The sequence below is a fragment of the Phascolarctos cinereus genome, unplaced genomic scaffold, assembly GCF_003287225.1.
Source record: "Phascolarctos cinereus isolate Bilbo 61053 unplaced genomic scaffold, phaCin_HiC Scaffold_2;HRSCAF=192, whole genome shotgun sequence".
NCBI lineage: Eukaryota > Metazoa > Chordata > Mammalia > Diprotodontia > Phascolarctidae > Phascolarctos > Phascolarctos cinereus.
Window position 1 is genome coordinate 329362162 of NW_027555625.1, and position 24218 is coordinate 329386379.

The 24218-nt window shown below is 35.0% G+C and overlaps 1 protein-coding gene across 3 annotated transcripts in view; it reads right to left on the reverse strand.

Annotated features, from left to right (window-relative positions):
• Window positions 1–24218, reverse strand: part of RNF130 (ring finger protein 130) — a 132128-nt gene that overhangs the window by 77487 nt on the left and 30423 nt on the right. For all 3 annotated transcript variants that reach the window (XM_020998602.2, XM_020998600.2, XM_020998601.2), the window contains exon 2: window positions 23186–23380. In XM_020998602.2, coding sequence (XP_020854261.1) covers window positions 23186–23380 — 195 coding nt within the window. The remainder of the gene's footprint in view (window positions 1–23185; window positions 23381–24218) is intronic.

Below are 24218 nucleotides of genomic sequence, written 5' to 3' on the forward strand. Positions count from 1 at the left end.
ATGCAATGGAAAATACTAAAAGTATTTCCACTAAAAATAAGTAGAAAGCAAAGATGCTCATTCTCGCTGCTTTTATTTGACACAGTATTGGAAATCTTAGTAACTGTAATAAGCCAAGAAAAAGAAATTCAAGAGATTAACATGTGAAACAAAAAGTTAAAAATTACCTGCAAATAACATGATAATTATCTAGAAATCCAATTAACTCAACCAAAATATTAAAGGAGAAAATAGATGAGCTCCACAAGTTGTAGGATACATAATTAATCCATAAAATCAAGTGCATTCTCATTTATTTGTAATTAGACAAAAAAATAAAAAAAATTTTTACAACAACAGAAATTCTCAAATGCTTGGAAATTAACCTACCTGGGAACACAAGGGACTTGTTTAAGGACAACTATAAAACTATAATGAGCAAAAGAAAAGAGGACCTAAGATTAACAGTAAAAACAATATTCCCCAAATTAATTTGTATAAATATATTTCCATATAATATGTATCCCATCATTTTGCAAGATTTTACAAATAAGTCATATTCTAAAGCGGTACTGATTCTAACACCTATTCCCCTCAGCTTGGTAAGTAAATTAAATGATGGAGGGCAGGAAAGGGAATGAGTTAAAGTGCAACTAATGCTCAAAAGGGTGGTGATGAGGGAGGCTGTGTCATCAGGAGAGAGCCAGGTCTCAGTGAAGAATATGAAAATGTAAAGAATGGGAAGGGAAAAAATTTAACATGAAACTAAGCTTGTTCCTATGGAGGAAACATTACAAAAAACAGTGGGGGGCAGCTAGGTGGCACAGTGGATAGAGCACCCACCCTGGAGTCATTAGGACCTGAGTTCAAATCCAGCCTCAGACACATAACACTCACTAGCTGTGTGACTGAGCAAGTTACTTAATCCCAATCACCTCACCAAAAAAAGAAAACAAAACAAAAAACCAAAACACAGTGTGTGTAGGAAGCATTAGAGTTGGGAGGGCCCGTTGAGGGGGATGAGGATAAAGGAGCATGGAGAGCAGGCTCTGATTAATGACAGCCAGGGGTTCAGAATCATTGGGATAAGCAAGGTATGACTGGGTGGGAGGTTGTTAAACAATGGAGTTTGGTCAGGTAACTTATCAAAAGCCCAATTAAATTTAAAAAAAAATCTTTGTGGCAAGTTTCTCCAGTAAGGTCTCAAATTCCAAAATATTTAAGGAAATGATTCAAATTTATAAGAATAAAAGACATTTCAGAATTGATAAGTAGCCTAAGGCTATGGACAGGCAGTTCGAAGAAACACACACTGTCTACAGTCATATGAAAAAATACTCCAAATCATTACTAACTAGAGAAATGCAAATTAAAGCAATTCTGAGATACCTTCTCACATTAATGGAAAAAATGACAGAAAAGGTGAATGACGAATTCTGGAGGGGCTATGGGAAAATAGGTACATTGATGCACTACCAGTGGACCTGTGAATGGGTATCACCATTCTGGAAAGCAATTTGGAATTATATACAAAAAGTTTCTAAATGGTACATGTCCTATGATTCAACTATACCACTGCTAGGCCTATACTGAAAAAAGATTAGAGAAAAGAAAATGTCCTTTATGTACAAAAGTATCTATAGAAGCTCTTTTTGTGGTGTCAAAAAACTGGACGTTAATAGGACGTCCAACGACTGAGGAATGGCTGAATATGCTGTGATATACGAATGTGATGGAGTACCATTGTGCTGTAAGAAATAAGAAAAAGACATGGAAAGATTTATATGAACTGATTTGGAATGAAGTGAACAGAAACAGAACAATTTATACCATAACATCAATATTATAAAAATGAATAACTCTGAGAACTTTTATAAACCAATAAAAAGTGAAATGAGTAGAAGCAGGAGAACAATTTATATAATGACAACAAAAGTGTTAAAAATAAAAAAAAACTTTGAAAGTTTTAAGAAGCATGATCAATATGAAAATCATTCACAATTCCAGAGTACTAATGATGAAACATGCTATTAAGACAAGTAATGGATCCAGGGTACAGAATAAAACATACATATTATTGTGTATAGTCAGTGGGAAAATACATTTTGCTTGATTACATCTATTTGTTAAAATAAATGTTTTTTTTCCCTTCTTTTTCAATGAGAAGGGGGAGGGATAGATATATATAGATATCTATCTATCTATCTATCTATCTATCTATCTATCTATCTACCTACCTATATGTGTGTGTGTGTGTGGTGTGTGTATATATACATATATATACATATATATATTTCTGTTTATTAAAAGAGAGGTGAGGGGTGCTGTAGATGTGAAATGTGGCATGAACTTTTAGAGATGTCACTATAATGCTTGTTTTACTCATCTATCTTGCTTTATTACAAGAAATCTTTCATGAAGCAGGAATAATCTGTTAACGTATATAATTTGTACTTAATTCCAAAAAACATCAATAAAACTGAAAGTTAAAAAACACAACTACTAAATTTCATTAATCAAAGAGATGAAAATTAAAACAATTCTGAGATTATACCATATCCCATCAAATTGGCAAAAATAATCAAAAGCAGGGAAACTGAACAGGTACTTATTCATTTTTGGTGGAAATGCAAACGTGTTGAATTTTTTGAAGAACAATTTTGTAGCACATAGTAAAATTTATTAAAAATAATTATACTCATTAACCCAATAATTAATCTGGGGAAACCATCCTGAAAGTATTTGTTCTCTTTTTGGTTTTGGTATCTTTTCAGAAATTTTGGGGGCTGTTTCCGGAGCTCTTGGTCCCCAGATGGAGGGGGGATCAAGTGGCTAATCAGAGAGAGACGGCAAGGATGTCTTTGCTGGTGCTGAGGCAGGATTCTCTTGCTTTGCCGTGCTTGGATCTGAGCAAACAGCACAAAAAAAGTCAGACCACAGAATCTTACTTCAGTGACAAAGAAGATCCAAACACACAACCAGAAGAAGACAACAAAGTCAAAGCTCCTACATTGAAAGCCTCCAAGAAAAATATGAATCAGTCCCAGGCCATGGAAGAGCTCAAAAAGGATTTTGAGAAGCAAGTAAGAGAAGTAGAGGAAAAACTGGGAAGAGAAATGAGAGTGATGCAAGAAAATCATGAAAAACAAGTCACCAGCTTGCTAAAGGAGACCCCCAAAAATACTGAGGAAAATAATGTCTTAAAAAATAGACTAACACAAATGGCAAGCGAGATTCAAAAAGCCAATGAAGACAAGAATGCCTTAAAAAGCAGCATTGGTCAAATGGAAAAGGAAATCCAAAAGCTCACTGAAGAAAATACTTCCTTAAAAATTAGAATGGAGCAAATGGAAGCTAGTGACTTTATGAAAAAATCAAGAAATTGTAAAACAAAACCAAAACAATGAAAAAAAATAGAAGACAATGTGAAATATCTCACTGGAAAAACAACTGCCTTGGAAAAGAGATCCAGGAGAGATAATTTAATTACTGGACTACCTGAATGCCATGATCAAAAAAATAGTCTAGACATCTTTCAAGAAATTATCAAAGAAAACTGCACTGATGTTCTCAATCCAGAGGGTAAAATAGAAAGAATCTACCGATCACTTCCTGAAAGAGATCCCCAAAGGAAAACTTCTAGGAATATTGTAGCAAATTTCAGAGTTGCCAGGTCAAGGAGAAAATACTGCAAGCAGCCAGAAAGAAACAATTCAAGTATTATGGAAAACACAATCAGGATAACACAAGATTTAGCAGATTCTACATCAAGGGACTGGAGGGCTTAGAATATAATATTCCAGAGGTAAAAAGAGACAGGATTACAACCCAGAATTACCTACCCAGCAAAACAGTATAATCCTTCAGGGAGAAAAATGTAAATTCAGTGAAACAGATTAGGACCTTCAAGCATTCTTGATGAAAAGACCAGAGCTGAATAGAAAATTTGACTTTCAAATACAAGACTCAAAAGAAGCATGAAAAGGTAAACAGGAAAGGGAAATCATAAGGAACTTATTAAAGTTGAACTGTTTACATTCCTACATGGAAAGATGATATTTATAACTCATGAGGCCTTTGTCAATATTAGGGCAGTTGGAGGGAAAAATATATGTATAGATAGACAGATAGATAGATAGATAGACAGAGGGCACAGGGTGAGTTGCAGATGAAGGGGTGATATCTAAAAAATAAAATTAAGGGGTGAGAGAGGATTATACTAGGAGGAGAAAGGGAGAGGTAGAATGGGATAATTATCTCACATAAAAGAGACAAGAAAAAGCTTTTACAGTGGAAGGGAAGTGGGGTGAGGTAAGAGGGTATGAGTGAATCTTATTCTCATCAGATTTGGCTTAAGGAGGTAATAACATACACACTCAATTGGGTATGGAAATCTATCTTACTCTACAGGAAAATAGGGAGGAAGGAGATGAGATGATAGAAGGGAGGACAGATTTGGGGTGGGAATAATCAGAAGCAAACACTTCTAAGGAGGGACAGGGTCAAAAGAGAGAACAGAATAAACAGGGGGTGGGACAGAATGAAGGGAAATTTAGTTTTTCACAATGACTACTACAGAAGTGTTTTGCATGACTACACATATATAACCTGTATCTAGTTGCTTGCCTTCTCAATGAAGGTGGGTAGGCAGGGAGGAAGGGAGAGAATTTGGAACCAAAGTTTTAAAACAAATGTCAAAAACTGTTTTCACATGCAACTGGGAAATAAGATATACAGGCAATGGGGTATAGAAATCTATCCTGCCCTACAGGAAAATAGAAAGGGAAAGGGATAAGAAAGGGGGGGGGGTATGATAGAAGGGAGGGCAGATTAGGGGAAAGGTTATTCAGAATGCATTCCATCTTGGGGGGGGGGGAGGGAGAGGTGGGGAGAAAATTTGGAACTCAAAATCTTCTGGAAGTGAATGTTGAAAACTAAAAATAAATATTTAAATAAATTAAGAAAAAAGGGGAAAAAAGAAATTTTTATAGCAAAATTACATGTAACAAAAAAAAATGGAAACAACTTAAAAGGACAATAACAGAATGTTTAAATAAATTGAAGTTCCTTAATGTAGTAGAGTATTAAAAGGCAACTAAGACTGAATAAGCATGTGAAATACAAAGCAATCTGTAAAGATCTTTAATAAATAATGTAATGAAAAAATTAGAACCAGAAGAATGGCATATACACTAACTACAACCAGATAATTGGAAAAGTGAATGAGAAAAAAATATATAAAGACATCTGATGAAAATTTAGAGATTTAGTGAATGAGAAAAAAATATACAATGACATGAAAATTTAGAGATTTAGTGAATGAGAAAAAAATATACAAAGACATCTGATGAGGATTTAGAGAGAGTGATTTAAAAATTATGATGCTTTTAATGTAATTAATCAATCTAAAAGTCAATAGTTACTAAGCAAGTTGAGTTGGTTGTATTGATGTTCAATATTGAGCTTTTAATAAACATTCAATTTAAAATGAAAGGCATCTCTATCTATCTTAACATAGAGAGTCAGCCCTACGGCCAGGAAGACCTAAGTTCTGGTCCTGTCTCTGAAAGATACTGTCCATTCAAATCTGGGGCAAGTAATATAACACTCAGTGTCTCTAAGACACTCTCTAAGACCATAGATTAGGAGTCAAATGACCTGGTATGGGGAAGTTTCCTTATTGGAAGTTACTCATACCAGTGAACCTACAGGATTGATTTTATTATTATTTTTTAACCCAAGGCAGAAGTTGACATTATGCTATCCATATTTTTTTTCCTCATCTGTCCTTAATTCTAAGATGGTATGGTGACTTCTCCACAGGACTTATACTATACTCTGGGCAACTAGATTTCCTTACTGGTCAGAATCAGGTCCAAAATGCAAGTTTCCCCCAACTTTTAAAGAATCAAATTTGAACAAGTCAATTTATTATCTGTTCTGCTATCTAAATCCTCTGCAATCTAGCTTCTGACCTCATCACAACTGAAACTTCTCCACAGTTATTAAGAAGCTCTCAATGCAAGGACGACCATCTGCAGGAGGCCCTTCCTAGTTCCTCCAAGCTGCTAGTGGCTGTCCATCCAAGGTCTGCTTTTATATATCTTGCATGTACATAGTTATTTTAAAATCCATTTAACTCATCATTTTATAATCTGTTAGTGGGATACTGCACCTTCAGGAAAGGTAGAATTCTAACTCTTTATGGTCCAAACTGCAACTTCAATCAAGAAGAATAGAATCGGGGATCGGGGGGGGGACAAAAGAGTGCATCTGTACTTCCACAGATTACAATAATAAAAATTATCAGTATTATTAACTGCACTGGTAGAAGAAAGCAAAATGGTCTTCCACAGTGATTCAGCTTAGAAAATAATAGTTATATAGACTCTTAGTGTTGAGGAAAAGGGAAATATAAGGTAATTCAAGGCCCTATGAAGGGCCTTGTAAGGGGCTACACTAACAGCCACATAAGGAAAATATAATTTTAGTGAAGACTGGAAATAGTTGTTACCTTTTATGGCTGTGAGCTCTATTTTAGAGTAGAAAATTTGAACATATTTGAACATAGAGTATATCTGAAAATCTGAACATAGACTAGAACAATTTGAACACTTGAACATCAGGGAATGAAATACTTAGAAACATTACAAAGTCCAATTCTATGTGCCTTATTAAAACTACCATGACCCACCACAACTGAGTAGGTATAAAGTAATTTTTTCAATTCTTACATTAAGATATGACAGTTTTGATATTAGAACTTCTATGATATTTTTGGTAATAAATAAGATTAAATAGGATCATATTGGTATGGTATCCTTGGTAAGGATGTTGTATTGGCATTCACCAAAATAAAAAGTTCATTGGCTCAACAGAGCAAACAAATGATACATGGCCAATGACTTTTTTGTTTCTAATTCTTCTTTAAAGTGATGTTTGACCACTTACTCTCTAAGGTACAGGACAAAGGTAATTATCTTCAAATCTTTAAAGACTCCCACATGCAAGAGCAAGCGGTCATTCTCTTTAGCTTCAGAGGGCATAACTAGGAGCAATAACGGGGAAGGAGTAAAAGGTTGCCAGATTTCCACTAAATATAAACTACAGCTTCATCTAGCTCTAAATCTATGAGACAATGAGTTTTTTTTTTTTAACAATTTTTGGAGCTATTCAAAAGTAGAATAAACTCCCTAAAAAAGACATGTTTAAGCAGGTGCCATTAAACCATCTATCAAGGATGGGTTAAGGAAGGTATTTTGTATTCTGTACTCAGCCTTGGTAAGATTCCTATAGGCAACAGTATTCAGTTATAGATAACACATTTTAGGAAGGATATAAGCAAGTTGGAGAAGAGTCAGAAAAGGACAAAGATGACACTGAGAAGACTCAAAACTATTCCTTATGATGACTGGTTGAAAGAATTGGGGATATTCAGTCTTCAGAAGAAAGATAAATAATGCATACACGTTGTAGAGGGAGATTCTTGCTCAGTATAAGAAAAAAAATTCTAATTGAGATGGTAAGCTCATCACTGGAGGTCTTCAAGCAGAAGGTGGATGATCACTTCTAAGGAACAGTCTAGAAATAATTCCTGTTCAGGTAATTCTTGGTCTAGGTCCCATGGAATCTTTCAACTAAGTCCCATGGAATTTTGTGATTCTTTGATTACAGTGGCAATTTGAGGCATATCAATTTTAAAATCATCTGCAAATAGAAGCATGTGGAAAAATGTCATTGTTAATAAAGAATCCTTCTGTTTGGACTCTGCATGAGAGCCTCTGCAACACTGGCAAACCCCTTAGTTGAGCATATGTCTTCCTGTTTTATGACTTGTTTAGTGTTAATTCTCTGCAGGTTGTCTCCCCAATCACACCTGTCACGGACTCTGGTACTATTTGAACATATTTGCGGTTCTTTTTGTTTAAGGAGAGTCTTTGAAGCTACCTTTTGTCCTAAGTCAAACAGACTTTCAAAATCCACAAACAATAGACAAAATGAGATCTTATATTTATATATACCTTTTTATACCTTATATAGCCTTCAGCCACTTAATCAAAATACTCTTTTTTAAAAGTTTTCTCTATTTTTTTTTTGGTGGTTGTAGTGATGGAAAAGAGATGGAACAGATATGGGAATATTCCCCCCTCTTTAAAACATCTTGAAAATTCATCTCCAAGTAACTTTTAAAAGTGTTTCCTCCAGAACACTCTTCTATATATCTTTATTCAGGTTCAGCTACTTTTCCTGGGTTCACTTCTTAACTGCCATAGACAGTTATCAGATGGTGTATCTACTACTGAAGGTCAGATGTATAGCTCCACACGTATGGCTCCAAAATATGATGGTTCCATACTGTCACCAAATAAGAGAAATGACAGTACATATATTTCTTTTTTAAATTCAATTTTATATTTGGCAAGAAAAATAAAATCCATTACAAATATGTATAGTTATGGAAAACAAATTTCCACAGTAACTCTATCAAAAAGAAAAAAAAAAGAAAGAAAAAGAAGAAAATGTACATCAATCTGCACTGAGGCCATCAGCTCTCTGGTGGGAAGGGGACAGCATGTTTCCTCATAAGTCCTTTGGAACTGTGGTTGCCACTGATTGGATCAGAGTTATTAAGTCAAAGGTGATTATCTTTATACTACTGCTGTTACTATACAAACTATTCTCCTGGTTCTGCTCACTTTACTATGCATGAGTTCATATAAGTCTTCTCATGTTTTTCTGACACCAGCCCCTTCATCATTTCTTACAACACAACATTATTATATCACCTTAATATACTATAATTTGTTCAGCCATTCCCCAATTGATAGGCTTCCACCTCAGTTCCCAATTCTTTGTCATATCTATTTTAAGTTTATCTGGTGTCCTCCTTCAGGTTTCATCTATAAATGATCTCGGGCTAATCTAGTTAGGTTTCATGCTAAGTTTCCTACAAGCTCTTTCCCTCAAACGTTCTTTGCAATTTTGTAAAGGTTATATTTCATCACCACCATCACCATTATCATCACCTGTAATGTTTGCAAATGAAAGCTCTAGAAGGAAAATTAAGGACTTAGCACAAAAAGCACAAAAAATCACCCAAGCAACAGTGTCCCTGAAAATTAAAGTGGTTCTAAGTTAATGACCCTATGAGCCAATAAGAAACATTAAAACAAAGTCAAAAGACTGAAAAAAAGAAGAAAATGTAAGGTAGCTCATATGAAAAAACAAATGACCTAGAAAATATATCAAGGAAAATAATTTCACAATCACTGGATTACCTGAAAGTCATGACCAAGAAAAGACTATAGACATCATATTTCAAGAAATCATAAAAGAAAATGGCCATATCTATTAAACCAGAGGGCAAAGTGAAAATAGTAAAAATCTACCAGTCACTTCAGGAAATAAATCTCAAAATGGAAATTCCCAGATACATAACAGATAAAATCCAGAGTTCTTAGGTCAGAGAATACTTCAATAAGCCAGAAATAAAGAGTTCAAATAACAAAGAGGTAAAATCATGATCACATATGATTAGCAGCTACGACTTTAAAGGGGCTAGAGAGCTCAGAAGACAATATTTCAAAAGGCAAAACACATATAGACTTACAATCAATAATAACTTACCCAGTTAAACTGAGTATAATCTCACAAGTGGGAAAATAGAATTTTAATGAAATCAAGGACTTTCAATCATTCCTTTGAGAAAGAACGGAACTGAGTAGAAACTTTAAAATATAAAGAGGTCAAGAGAAACATAAAAAGGTAAATTCAAGTGAGCAACTGGAAGGAACAAAACAAAGATAAGTGTTTGTATTATAACATGAGGAAATGAAACAAGTGTCTCTTCAGAACCCTAATGGAATGGGGTTTACTGAAAGAGTTAAATGCTTAAGTGCTTAAGAATCATTGTGTTGTTTTGATGATCTTAAAAGAAGAAAAGGGAAGGGAAAAGAAATACACTAAGAAGAAGGAGAGGACAGGTAAGGGAACTTATCTCACAAAATTGAGGTACACAAGTGGAAGACTACACAAACAAGGAGGAAGATGTGGAACAGGTGCCACTGAACTTCACTTACATCTGAACTGATCAAAGGAGGGTAGAATACCCACACAAAGTTGGGTAGAAAAATACATAAACTCAGTAGGGAAACAGGAGTGAATACGGAGGAGGAAGAAAGGGAAATAAGAGTGAAGGCATATTCAGTGAGGGAGTAGCCAAAAGCAAAACAAACTCTAGCCCCTAACGGTGGATTATGAAGAAAGGCATAAAAGGAAAGAAAGAAATGTCTTTCTGTGATTAAGCTCTGGGCAGGTAAAGAGCAGGGAAGTGAAAACAGATTGCATCTTTTCTCTTACCTCTCTCTCCTTTTGTAAGGAGGGGTCAGGGAGCAAAGAGTATAAAAAGGGAAAAGTATAAAAGAATAGGATGGAGGGAAAAACATGATGAACAAGAATAAGTATGACTGAATGGAGTGAACTCACCCATAAAACAGAAAAGGGTAGCAGAACTGATTAGAAAGCAAAATACAGTAATACGTTATTTATAAAAAAAACAAAACACACTTGACATATAAAAGTTCACACAGTTAAAATAAATGGCTAAAGTAAAATCTTCAGCTGAACTAAAAAAAAGCAGAAGCAATCAGAAAACAGCAAAAATAAACTCAATTAGAAGAGATACACAGGGAAATTACATTAGGGTGAAAGGTACCATAGAAAATGAATATCAATACTTAACATATATTCACCAATTATACAGCATCTAAATAATCAAAGAAAAAGCTAAATTATAGGGAGAAACTGACAGTAAAACTATGATAGTAGGAGATCTCAGTGTAGCCCTTTCATATTTAGACTGCTCTAACAACAAAAACAAGAATTTAGAAACTTCAATAGAATTTTAGAAAAGTTATATATAATAGACCTGCTACAGTTATTGGATAAACATTTATTAAGCACCTACTATGTTGCAGGTACTGTGTAAATGTATTATAACTATCATCCCATTTGAATAACAGAAAGAAATATACATATTTCTTAGCTGTACTTTGCACCTTTACAAAAACCGACCATGTATTAAGACCAAAAAAAAAAAACCCAAACCAAACCAAAAAACCAAAACCCCTTACAAATGCAAAAAAAACAAGAATGAAAAGACCTTTATCAAAGAAATGTTCTGTAAAGATGTCCCCCCCAGTTAACTGTTTCCCCTTCTAATTTTAAATGTAGTTTTATTTGAGCAAAGCCTTGTTAATTTTAGGTAATTAAAATTGCCCATTTTATGTTTTGTGATCCTTTATTCCTTGTTTGGTCATGAACTCCCTTTCTACTAATAGCTATGAAAGACACTTCCCTGTAAAAGATATGATCTTTTACAGATAATTAACACATCAGTTTGGAACTTATATTGGTATATGATGTGAATGATCTTAAAAGAATGATCTTAAAATGATTTAGGTCCTTGAGTGTGGCCTTTTGATTGAGTTCAAATTTTACAGAACATTTAAGGTTAGAGTCAGGACCTCGGAGGCCACATGTGGCCTCAAGGTCACAGGTTCCCCACCTCTGGATCTAATCTGTGCCAGACTACATTCCAGTTTTTCCAGTAGATTTATTGAAAATTGAGACCTTACACCAGGAGTTCACATCTTAGTGTATTAAACTATATGGCACTAAACTAAAAATAAAATTTATTTTTCCATATATTGTGTACTTAACCTGTTTGATTGATTTATCTATTTTTAAAATCAGTACCAAATAGTTTTGACTGTTATTGCTTTGTAGTATTGTTTGAGACCTGGTACTATTAATGCTCCTTTCCTTCATACTTTTCTTTTTATTTATTATTTCCTTTGAGATCTTTGGTCTTTTGTTCCTCCAGATGAATTCTGTCATTTCCCCCCCTAACTCTACAAAGTAATCCCTTGGCAATTTGATAGCAGCTGAGTTGCCCGATGGATAGAGCAACAGGCCTGGAGTCAGGAAAACTCACCTTCCTTAGTTCAAATCCAGTCTTAGACACTTACTAACAGTGTGACCCTGGGCAAGTCACTTAACCCTATGGGCCTCAGTTTCCTCAATTGTAAAATGAATTGGAAAGGGAAATGGCAAACCATTCCTCTATCTTTGCCAAGAAAACCACAAACAAGGTCATGAAGAGTTGGACATGAACAAAAACAAAAACAAACAAAAAAGAGTTGGATATGACTAAAAAATGACTAAAACAACAACAAATTTGATTGATAAGGCACCAAATAAGCAAATTACTTTAGATGTTTAGGATATTTTTATTGGTGTGGCCTATTTGTGTGCAATTAATGTTTTTCTAATTACTTTGGTCTGCTTCTGTATGGAGAATTTTATAATTTTTTTCATATAATTTCTACGTGCTTCTTGATAGATAGGTTCCCAAATAGTCCATTCTTTCTGCAGTTACTTTGAATAGAATTTCACCTTTAGCTATTCATGCTGTTTTGTTGGTAATATAAAGAAATGCTGATGATTTATGTGAATTTAAAAAATACCCTATAACCTTGCTGAAGTTGTTTCTATTAATTTCTTGTTAATTTTTTGGAGTTCTATATATAAACCATTATGTTATTTTTGCTTTATCCTTGATCTTACTGGAAAAGCCTCTAGTTTTTTACTTATTGCATATAATGTTGGCTCTTGGTTTTTGATAGGTTGCTATCTACCCAGATTAAAGAATGGCCATTTATTCTTATACTTTCTAATTTTTTTTTTTGTCTAGGCAATGGGGTTAAGTGACTTGCCCAGGGTCACACAGCGAGTAAGTGTTATGTGTCTGAGGCCGCATTTGAACTCAGGTCTGCCTGAATCCATGGCTGGTGCTCTATCCACTGCGCCACCTAGCTGCCCCCTATTTTCTAATTTTTAAAAAACAGAAATGGATGTTGGATTTTGTCAAAAAGCTTTTTCATCACATTGTTATTACACTCACATGGTTTTCATTATTAATATGGCCTATTATGTCTACAGTTTTCCTTAGAGTAAACGAACTCTACGTGCCCAATATAAATTCAACCTGGTCATGGTGAAAATCTTTTTAATGTGTTATGTCTTCTTTACTGATATTTTATTCAATGTTTTTGCATTAATTTAAAAAATAAAATGGGCCTATGGTTTTCTTCTTCAGCTTTGCTTCTCCTTGCTTTAGGTATGAAGATCATATCTGTATCACAGAAAAAGTTTGAAAAGCTCTCTTCTTTCCAGGGTTTGCAGTTTATGTAATATTGGAATTAATATTTCCTTCAATGTTTGATAGAATTCACATATAAATCTATTTGGTCCTGGTCCTTCCAACCCCCACTAGAGTTTTTTCTTTTTCTGATACTGAGTTATTTAAATAATGCATTTCTTACTCTATTAAACTGAGTATCTTATTATTATTATTTTTTTTTTGGTAAATATTCACCCAATGTATCCAACTGATCTGTTTTACAGTATATCATTAGGCAAAATAATTTTTGATAGCTTATTTCATCTTCAATTGCTATGAATTCCTTTTCACTTCTAGACGTCAACAGTTTGGTATTCTCTCCTTTAAAAGTTTTCATAAGTTTTTAAAAAAAAAACATCACCCACCTTTATTTGTCAATGCAAAGGGCTTTTTTTTCTTTCCAATTTTGTTAAACTCTTCTTTGATTTTTGGATTTCTAATTTAAGTACTTGTTTTTGGGGGTTTTTGTTGTTGTTGTTGTTTTTGGCTAGGCAATGGAGCTAAGTGACTTAACCAGGGTCACACTGCTAGTGAGTGTTATGTCTCTCAGGCCATATTTGAACTCAGGTTCTCCTGACTCCAGGGCTGGTGCTCTATCCATTGCTCCATCTAGCTGTCCCAAATGTCTATAGAGAGTCAAGTGGGGGGAAGTCCTGTTATATTTTATGGTTGTTTTGGGGTTTTTTTTGGTTGTTTGTTTTGTTTTTTAGTGATACAATTGGGGTTAAGTGACTTGTCCAGAGTCACACAGCTAGTGAGTATCAAGTGTTTGGTCTGAGGCTAGATTTGAAGTCAGGTCCTCCTGATTTCAGGGCTGGTGCTCTATCCACTGTACCACCTAGCTGCCCCTGTTTTTTAATGTGTTGCTTTTCTAGTTTTTAGCTACATGTCAGATTCCTTTATCTGTTCTTTCTTTTGTGATAAAAGTATATAGAGACAAACTTTTCCTTTAAGGGCTGTTTTAACTACAACTCGTAAGTCATGGAACATTGACTTAATGTTTCTTCTGGTACAGAAGTGTACTTAAAGAAGGGTTTGGGGTCAGTGCAGAGGTAGAGTATATACAGCTCAGAAGATAATGGTGGAAACAGACATTTGTCTTGTTTAACACAAGATTTACAAATTTTGGATATCCTGAGATGATATGAGTATTGCTCTTCCTGACTTCTGTTTTCTTACCCTCTGTATAGGTGGGAATGCTAACATTATTAATGCTAAACAGTAAATTCCAATGTGAATCTTGCTGGCAAATGAGTCTGCTTAGATGAAGTTCACAGTGCTTCTGGGACCAGACTGAAAAAATTCCTAATGACTCTGCCACTGCAATTAACACTCATTTAAACACCTTAGGGGCTGATGCTTGCAACCTAACTCCTTGCATCCTGTGATAAAATTAATCCAATGCATTGAGCAACAAATGGAGACTAAGCAATAAATAAATGTTCAATTCTGGCAGTTTTTTGCAGGCTTCTCATGATTCTAACACAGCTACCAAGATGGGTCATTAGCTACAAAGGGAATGGGAACTTCTTGCAACATCCCTGACTTGAGTGAAAAGATTTGAAGTTGTTACACTCATTATTTAATAACCATCTCAGTACTTATTATTTCAAATGTGTGTTGTCCCTTTTAAGAGAAAAATCTTGGGGGAATTAATTTAATAATGCTGCCATTGCTTAAACCAATTTTAACACCACCCGGGGGCACAGTAGAGATAGTGTGTTAGACTTTGAAATCAGGAAGATTCAAGTTTGAATGCTACCTCAGACATTTACTAACTATAGTCAGTCAATTGATGTCTCTGAACCTTAATTTCCTAATCTGTAAAGAGGGGATAATAACAGCACCCATTTCATATGATTACTGTGTCAAATGAGATAACACACGTAAAGCATTTTGTACATTGTAGAGTTATATAAATGCTAGTTATTTTTAACTACCTAAAAAACCTGCCACAAATTTCTTCAATATCCCTCAGTGTGGAAAAATCTTCATTTTTTAAATAGTCAAAATGCATTTTTTAGCCAACTCTGATGAATATGGTGGGTGATCAACATACACCCTTTTGGGTTGAGCTGAAGAAGAAATGTGACTATAAATGATTGAAAATGATTCTCTCTCTGGTAGAAATTTCCATACATGAAATCCAAAAACATTTTTGGCAATGGCAGCAACATACTTTGCTGATTTTTGCTGTTGTTCTCTCGTCTGACTCTGACCCCATCTGGGGTTTTCTTGGCAAAGATACTGGAGTGGTTTGCCATTTCCTTCTCCAGCTCATTTTATAGATGAGGAAACAGAGCCAAACAATTAAATGACTTGCCCAGGGTCACACAGCTAAGTAAGTGTCTGAGGGCAAATTTGAACTCAGGTCTTTTAAACTCTGCCACTAGCTGCCCATACCTTGTTGGTAACATCCCCATAATGTGGGGCTCAGGTCGGGACAGTACATTACATGAATTTGTAAGGATATTGTGTTCTCATAGTTGCCTTTAAAGTCTCATCAATAAATAGATCCCAAATATCTTTGGGAGTTTAACCAATAATAATAAAAAATGAGGTATTACTTCCTGCGTGGAGCAAAGATTCACTTCTGCCCTGCCTCCCTGCTTTTTAAGGCTTGAGGGAAATATAAAAAGAAAAGTCTGTATTGGCTACCTTTAATCTGACATTTTTTCCTATAGCACTAGGCAGAGTATTAAGACTGACTAATTTCATATATTAAAAAAAAAACCCAACACTCTGCATCTATCAGATGTAACAAAAACAACATGAACTGAAGTTTTGGGTTTAATCTTTATCCCGGCCTCCATGGCACTCCTAAACATCTCTGTAGCCAGATCTTTCCCACTTGGACTTGGGCCTATCACCTCCAATTCCTTCACACAAGAAAATTCTCCCCAGAACTTCGCTGGGTCAGCTCTGGCCTTACCTTACTAGGTTTTAGGCCTCCACAGCTGTCCCGGGACATTAAAGCTAATCCACTTCATGTATGTCCTAAACACCTCCCTGCCATGTTGCACCCCCCCCCAACCCCAGCTTCCAGTTCCCGTTTATATATTGTTTCTCTCCATTAGAACATAAGGTCTTTGAGGGCAAGGACTGCTTTTATTTGTATCTACCATGCTTAGAACAGTGCTCGGCATACAAATAAGAATGTAATAAATGCTGTCTTTCTCACTTTCCTCTCTCTCCCCTTATAAAATTTCATGTTCTTAGGTATGGCCCATCATTCTGTATTACTAAGATTCTGTTACCGCACAAATAAGCAATCTTCAGCTTCACGTCACCTACAAATGTAAGAATCAGAGAAACAGAAAATATTGAACTAAAAAGGGGCCTCAGAGACAGTCCAATGACATTATTTTGCAGGTGAAGTGAATGAAGCCCAGAAAGTTGAGACTTTACGAGTAAATAACAGAGTTGAGACTTGAACCAAGGTTTTCTGATTCTAAAGCTTCCCCCCCCCACTACTATGACTTGCCAGCTATGCATATGCCATGCAATTAAGGAAGGTTCAAATGATATGACACCACCTGGAGCTTCAGGCAAAATATACCTAAAACTTTACTTATTGTTTGGTTCTAGGGCTTTGGCACATTATCATAACATAGTAATGTTATAAATAAATATCAGGTTCTGTTTAAGAAATGAGGAAAATTCTTTTAAAAGACAGAAACAAGATATGGGGGCTACAGGTATGGACTATTGCATATAGTGGCAGAGAAGGCTGGGGTGTTGGCTTTGCTGCACTGTTTTCTTTCCTCTCTCTTTTTAACCTATTTCAAGGAATGACTACTAGATAGAGGAAGGAAAACAGATATATTTTTAAATGAAGGTAATGTAAAAAGACAAGTTATCTATAAAAAATAAAAAACAGGAAAACGAAATGAACAATAAGCATGTCATTCTACACTATCCATTTTCTTAACATACTCATTTTAAGAAAATAGGGCAAAGGTAATTACTAATTAGCAGAGAAAATGTAATTATCTTTTCATATATCTTGCAATGCTTTCATTCTTGGTAGTTTATAAAAGCTAAGAACCCCTTTGTGTAATGTCATTTCCCCTCCTTCGAAAACAAAGCAAAGCATCTACAGCAGGTTCTTTATCTGGGGAACTTGGTAAGGAAGCTAATTTATTCTCTTAAATGACCCAAAAGGATACTAACAGGCACTAATGTACTGGGATACCAGCACACATTATTAGAAATGACATTATTGCAGAATACATATATTTTATTGTATATTTCTCTGAACTATATATTTTTTTTAAATAAATGAAGAAAATACCTACAGACTCTACAGAATTGAGATATAGAAAGAACTGCAAAGAAATTTTAATTTTAGCAAAAATTTTACCCTAATTTCTTCCAAATAGGGGAAGGTGGCACAATCTAAGAGAAGAAACCTTTTATTTGAGGCAAATATACATCACTTTCAACTCTCCAAGAGCCAGTACAAAATATGTTACCCTGTAGTTTCCCCTTTCTCTTCCCCACAAGAAGACATTAAAAATAATTTATTCTGTTAAGCTAAGGTAACATGCAAAACCACGGAATGAGCTGCCTTCCTGTCAATGATGTCACTGAGACTGTCGGGAAAGATGTCCTTTGCTCAACCAAAGGACGTTAATATGAAGAAATAGAATCTAGCTTTTAAATCAGTGTAATGGAAGAGGGCTATGAAAAATGTGTGAAAATTTTTGTGTAAGAAATGTATATGAATTTTAAATGTAAAACAGTGAATTATTTTAATGTTAGCTTAATTTTTTTTCAAACTACAAAGCAATCAACCAACTCCATAAGTGAGATAACAGTTGTTTTCACTTCATATGCTGATGGAATACAAAATAAACGTGTGGTGTTTTGGGCCCTATTTGTACTATTTTCTGGAACTGTCAAAGTAGCATTTTGACAACCTCAAGGTAGCACCTGTAGGGCTTTCCAGCTTGGGTAGCATGTTTTGAGAAGATTGAGGCTTCTGATTCTGGATTAAATCCTTGAGGTGATCTCAAATGCCTCAAATGATTCCAAATATCATTTTCTATGCAATCTGCAATAAGCCAATGCAATTCTGAATAAGATAACACGAGGACACATTTTGTGACAAGTCAGCACAGATCTGCTTATTGTCTTCTCTAAAAGCCTTCACATTAAGGCATAAATTTCAATGGAAAACCAATTTGACGATCTATGAATTCACTATCCAATGCAACTTTAGGAATACAAAGTTGTTTCTCCTTCCTAAAATTGCTCTATTTTGTAAACTTACTTGATTCACTAAAGTTGAAGTGATATTTAATATGGTTTGGGAATTCACATATCAAATAGCTATTTTCAAGGTAGTCACCAAAGCATTTTGATCATCTACTTTCATAGTTTAAATCAGTACCTCAATCACTGGATGCCTTAAGTCAAGGTCAGAGGGATGACCTCTTATTGGGGATATTACTGATAGGAGTAGATGACCTCTTTGTTTTCTTCCAAGTTACATTCTGTGACTCAATATCAATATCAAATATGGCCATCTTTAGGGGCCCAGCTCAAGTTCTACCTCCTCAATGAAGCCTTCTCTGATAATTTCAATGCAGACGGGTCAAATCCATGGCCCACAAAACTCCTAAGTGTAGCCCACACCAGATTCAAATGCAACTGGGACATATTTAACAAAATAAAAATAAAATGAAATATGCAACCTGCATTGTCCCGCAACACTGCTCTAACTAAGGTACAGCTCAAGCTTTAGGATTTTGTACTTATCAAATTCATAAGAAGTTCTCGTTTCTTCACCATCTTATGCAGAGGTTCCCAAACTTATTTGGCCTGCTTCTCACTTAAAAAAAAAAAGTTAGTCAGTGCCCTCCTGGAAATCTACTTTCTTTAACCCTTTAATTTTTTTTTTAATTGGCATCATTTCTAAAAAATACATAACTTTCTTAAAATGACGCATCTCAAATTTAATAATTTATTGTAAATTTGTGGGTTTTTTCCCTGCATTGAAATTTTGATGATGCAATATTGTGTCATGTAACCATATAATGCTGTAGTATAAACAAGTCATTATACACACATATTCCTGCCAATGCATGCTGGACTTCCTGACAATGCACAACATACTCATCTATCAACATTTGCTTGTTAAGACCTGTCGGCAGACCTCACCACTGATCAGTTATCACTTGCGTTTTGTGTTTATTTGGAAAATAATGTAATCACTGTAACTTTAACTGTTACACAACAGATGAAACATTTACCAATAGTTTTTCAAAATTTTCTCCTCTTCTCTTCTTTCCTTATGCTTCCACTGCCTCCTTTTTATTCAATGCTTCCCAATTGCACCCGAGGCTATTACTGCTCCCATGGATCATTCCAGCACCCCCTGAGGGAAGGATGGTATCACCCACTTTGGGAACTTATGTACAGTAGCACCTAGTTAAGCACTTAATTTTTCTCCGTTAATTTCATATGTTACTTTTGCCTCTCTAGCACCTAGAATATAAGCAGAGGGCATGGATGGTATTCTTCTTATATAGCTTGCATAGTGCCTATCAAAAGCACTGGCGACTGGCACATAGTAGTTAATCCATAACAGGGACTGATTAAATGTATTTTTGAATCAAGCACAAGCAGTTTTCCATTATGTGCCAAGTAGAGTGCCAGTTTCTGGGGAGACAAATACAAAAATAAGAGCCCTTAGCTTTAAATTTATATCCTAATGGGGGATACTATGCACAGACAGGGAACTGGGTGTAGGAAAGAAAGTTTAAAGATAGGGAAATTGGTGATAAATGGTCAAAGGATATGAACAGGCAATTCTCAGATGAAGAAATTAAAGCCATCTATAGTCATATGAAAAAATGCTCTAGGTCACTATTGATTAGAGAAATGCAAATCAAAACAACTCTCAGGTACCAAATCATACCTATCAGATTGGCCAACATGACAAAACAAGTAAATGATAAATGTTGGAGAAGATACAGGAAAATTGGAACACTAATGCATTGTTGGCAGAGTTGTAAAATGATCCAACCATTTTGGAGAGCAATTTGGCACTATGCCCAAAGGGCTATAAAATTGTGTACACCCTTTGCCCCAGCAATAACACTTCTAGGGCTATATCCCAGCCAGATCACACAAATGGGAAAAGGACCCACATGTACAAAAATATTTATAGCAGCTCTTTCTGTGGTGGCAAAGAATTAGAAACTGAGGGAATGCCCATCAATTGGGGAATGGCTAAACAAGTTGTGGTATATGAATGTAATGGAATACTACTGTGCTATAAGAAATGATGAACAGGCTGACTTCAGAAAAACCTGGAAAGACTTGATACTAAGTGAAGTGAGCAGAATCAGGAGAATGTTGTACACCATAACAACCACATTGTGCAATGACTAAGTTAGACTTAGCCCTTCTCAGCAATGCAAAGATCTAAGACATCTCTCCAAAAGTCTCATGATGGAAAATGCTATCCATATCCAAAGAAAGAACTATGGAGTTTGAATGCAGATCGAAGCACATAATTCGCCTTTTTTTTTTCTCTTCTGTTGAATTTTGTTTCCTCTTTCTGGTGGTTCCTTCTATTGGTTCTAATTCTTCCTTACAACATGACTAATGTGAAAATATGTTTAATAGGAATGTATATGTAAAGCCTATATCAGACTGAGTGATGTCTTGGTGAGGAAGAGAAAAATTTTAAACTCAAAAGCTCATGGAAGTGATTGTCAATAAATCAAAATAAACTAATAAAAAAAGATAGGGAAATTGGAAGTTTAAAGATAGAGAAATACAGAGATTGTGAGCAGAACCAAAGGACAGTCAACTGTCACCCTTTATAGCAGCACTGATTTAATTACTGTTTCTAGAACAAGCATAAGAAGTAGTAAATCAGAGAAAAATGACAGAAAGGCAGATGGCAAGATTGAGTAGGTCCTGGTTTCCTGTGGCAGAGTTGGATGAAATGTGAAGCATAAATATGAGTCCAGCTAGAGACAGTGGGCAAGGGAGTTTTCATTCACTCACTCACCAACTGGACAACTCAACTGAGTACATGAACATTAGGGGGCACAGGGAAGCACTTGGTCTGTGGAAGTCTGGGTCTGGAGGGTTTCTGTTCCTAATGTGGGAGGGGGATAGCAGCTGGGCAGATGGCAAGATGCCAATACAGGATAGGGGTCACTCTGGTGGATGGCTAGGAGGAATGTGGGAGGATGTGGAGCATGGTCTGAAATCAATTTAGCTTGTTTCACACTAAATACTTCAGAAATAAAGCAAGTGCAAAAAAGAAGGTCAAGGCAAGAAATGAAACAAAATAGCTAGCTATAAATAATAAACACAAGGATCTTGCTGGCGACACCTAAAGGAACTGATTTTAATGGTTACAACAATATGCAAGACTGATATCTCTCAGTATCAAAAAACATTAGTCATCCAAATAACTTACATGCTAATGATAAAAACAAATGAGGATATGTGTTGCTTATTAATAAGAGCCCAAGGAATGAGCAAACTGTGTTTAGTTCATACATGGGACTTCATTACTGCTGCTACTTCTCTCTAATGTCCAAAAATAAGCACACAACATTCTAAGAAACAATCAAGATTTTCTGACTGAGTTTTCTATCTCCTCTTAATTCATGCCTTGGACAGTTCATCTGTAACATTCTCATGAACAAAAGCACGTTTCATGCCATGGAATAAAGTGAGGTTCCGCATTTTTAGTTTTCTGTCAATACTTTCAGGAACATATCTACATTACTAAAATAGAGTAGGCATATCTAATATAGTTTTTTTTTAAATCATAGATCTCAAAGCAGTGTGAGAATTAAGTTGAAGAACATATGATTCAAATACACAAACGGTTCTACTTGTAAATTTAAAGGGGATTAAAGATTCAAAAGGTGGTATAATTTGGAATTAAAGCAGATGGACACATTTTTTGTGATCATCGCCAATAAACTAAACAAACCATGAAGATGAGATACCATTTAGTATGAGAAATCTAAAGTGTTGATATTTATGTTTTAGCAAATAACTGCCTAGAAACCTGAATATCTGATTAAAGTCCATTCCTTTAATGTTATTAACTTTTCAGTTTAAGATTTCTCTAAAGGTAATGCTGAATTCTGTGGTAAATTATTAGTCATTTGAGGACTAGTCCCATTTAGTTCAGTGAGATTCATCATCAGAAGGTTGCCCACAAGATGATGCATTTATATTCTGGTATAATAAAGGATAAAAAACAATTTTCTACGATAGAAAGAAATTACAATCTATATACCACGTAGCTGAAAAAATTCTTTTTATGTACTTAAGTAGTGGAAAAAGCACTAGATTTGGAGTCAAAGGATCTAAGTTCAAAACCTGTGTTTGCTATCTGTTTGACTATGGACAAGTCATTTAACTATCTGGGCCTCAGTTTCCTCAACTGTAAAATAAGACTCGGCCTAAATGATTTCTAAGGCCTTCTAACTTTAAATTCTATAAAACTCTGCAAGTGTGAGATAAAAAGTCACCAGAAAGTCAATTTTAATACAGATCCTGGTGAAGAACCACTTTTTTCTCCACACTGGCAGCCCACCAAATCTAGGAATCACTCACCTAAATACCTGGACAAATGATTCTATAGCAGGAAAAACTAAGCAATACAGACTCTATGGAAAGACTAAGGACCCCAACCAACTTGAGAATTTAGAATTTAAACACCTTAAAATTTATAACATTTTTAATTTTTAGTCTCCAAATAAAAGAATACCTACAAAAAAGAAAACATATATGGTACGTGGTGACCAAATAACTAAATATACATTTATAAATGAAGGACTACGTTCAAAATTCACAAATGTTGTATCTTCAACAGGGTATGTTAAGGTACCAACAAGAATGGTAAGGGAGAATGATTTGGGGTGGAGAGAGAGAAAGAAAACCATTTAAGGGAAAAACACTTCCATTTTTATTTACCTTGGTGAGTCATAGTGACTGTCTCTTCATTAGATTTATTGTTATAGATGACTACAGCAACAGCATTGTGGAAAGCTGCCCGGGATATTTTCTCTTTAAATGTACAGTTTCCTCTTTGCAGCAAAGCAATCCATTGTTTGATGTCAGGTGGGACATGGAACCGTGTTTGGGGATCACAGCCCAGATGATCTGCAACTTAAAAAAAAAAAGATATTTCAAAGATTTGGTCAATTTTTTGTTTTTAAACAAAATGAAATGAGTCATTTTTTGGCCAAAGTGACTACTCAGTATATAATTTTTGAAAAGCTTCTGGGCATTATATACACAAAAGGCTGAATAGGTTTCTTGCTTTTAAAACATTCTTAGATTTTTATGTAATACTCAACGACCCCATATGCTACCACAATAGTGAATCTGTGCTTGAGGAATCTTGCTCACTGACATTTTTAACTCCTTCAAGTGATGATGCAATGCCATACTGGAACGAACACACACACACACACACACACTCTCACACTACATCAAAATGTTTCACATGCACAGATATCACCATGCAGTTCACTTGCACTGAGAATTACTGTTTTCTTAAGTAGTAAAATATATTTTTTGTGTAAAGTTAGAACAAGCAAATGATTAAATTTATAAACTTTTAATATGTGATACATTTGTAATACTTAAAAATAATCATTTCTTTCTCTAAAAATTTCTCATATTTACCACTGGAAGAGGAGGAGGACTCTTTTATTGACATCAATAAATAACAAATATAATGAAGTTCAGGTTCTTTCAAATTCTTTGCATAGTATAACATGGTCAAAATTATCCAAGGTAAGTACCATAAGTTTTATGTGAAACATTATCTTTACAGCAAAAGATCATGCAATGAAAAATGAATTATTCAGCACTGCCTACAGTTTAGAATTCATCTTTCTAAATGAAAGGTCTTGATACATAACTGAAGCCAAAGAAAGACTCTTTATAATCCTCTGCCTGCCAAGCAAACTGAAGGTTTTTCCTCCAGAAATCCAATCTT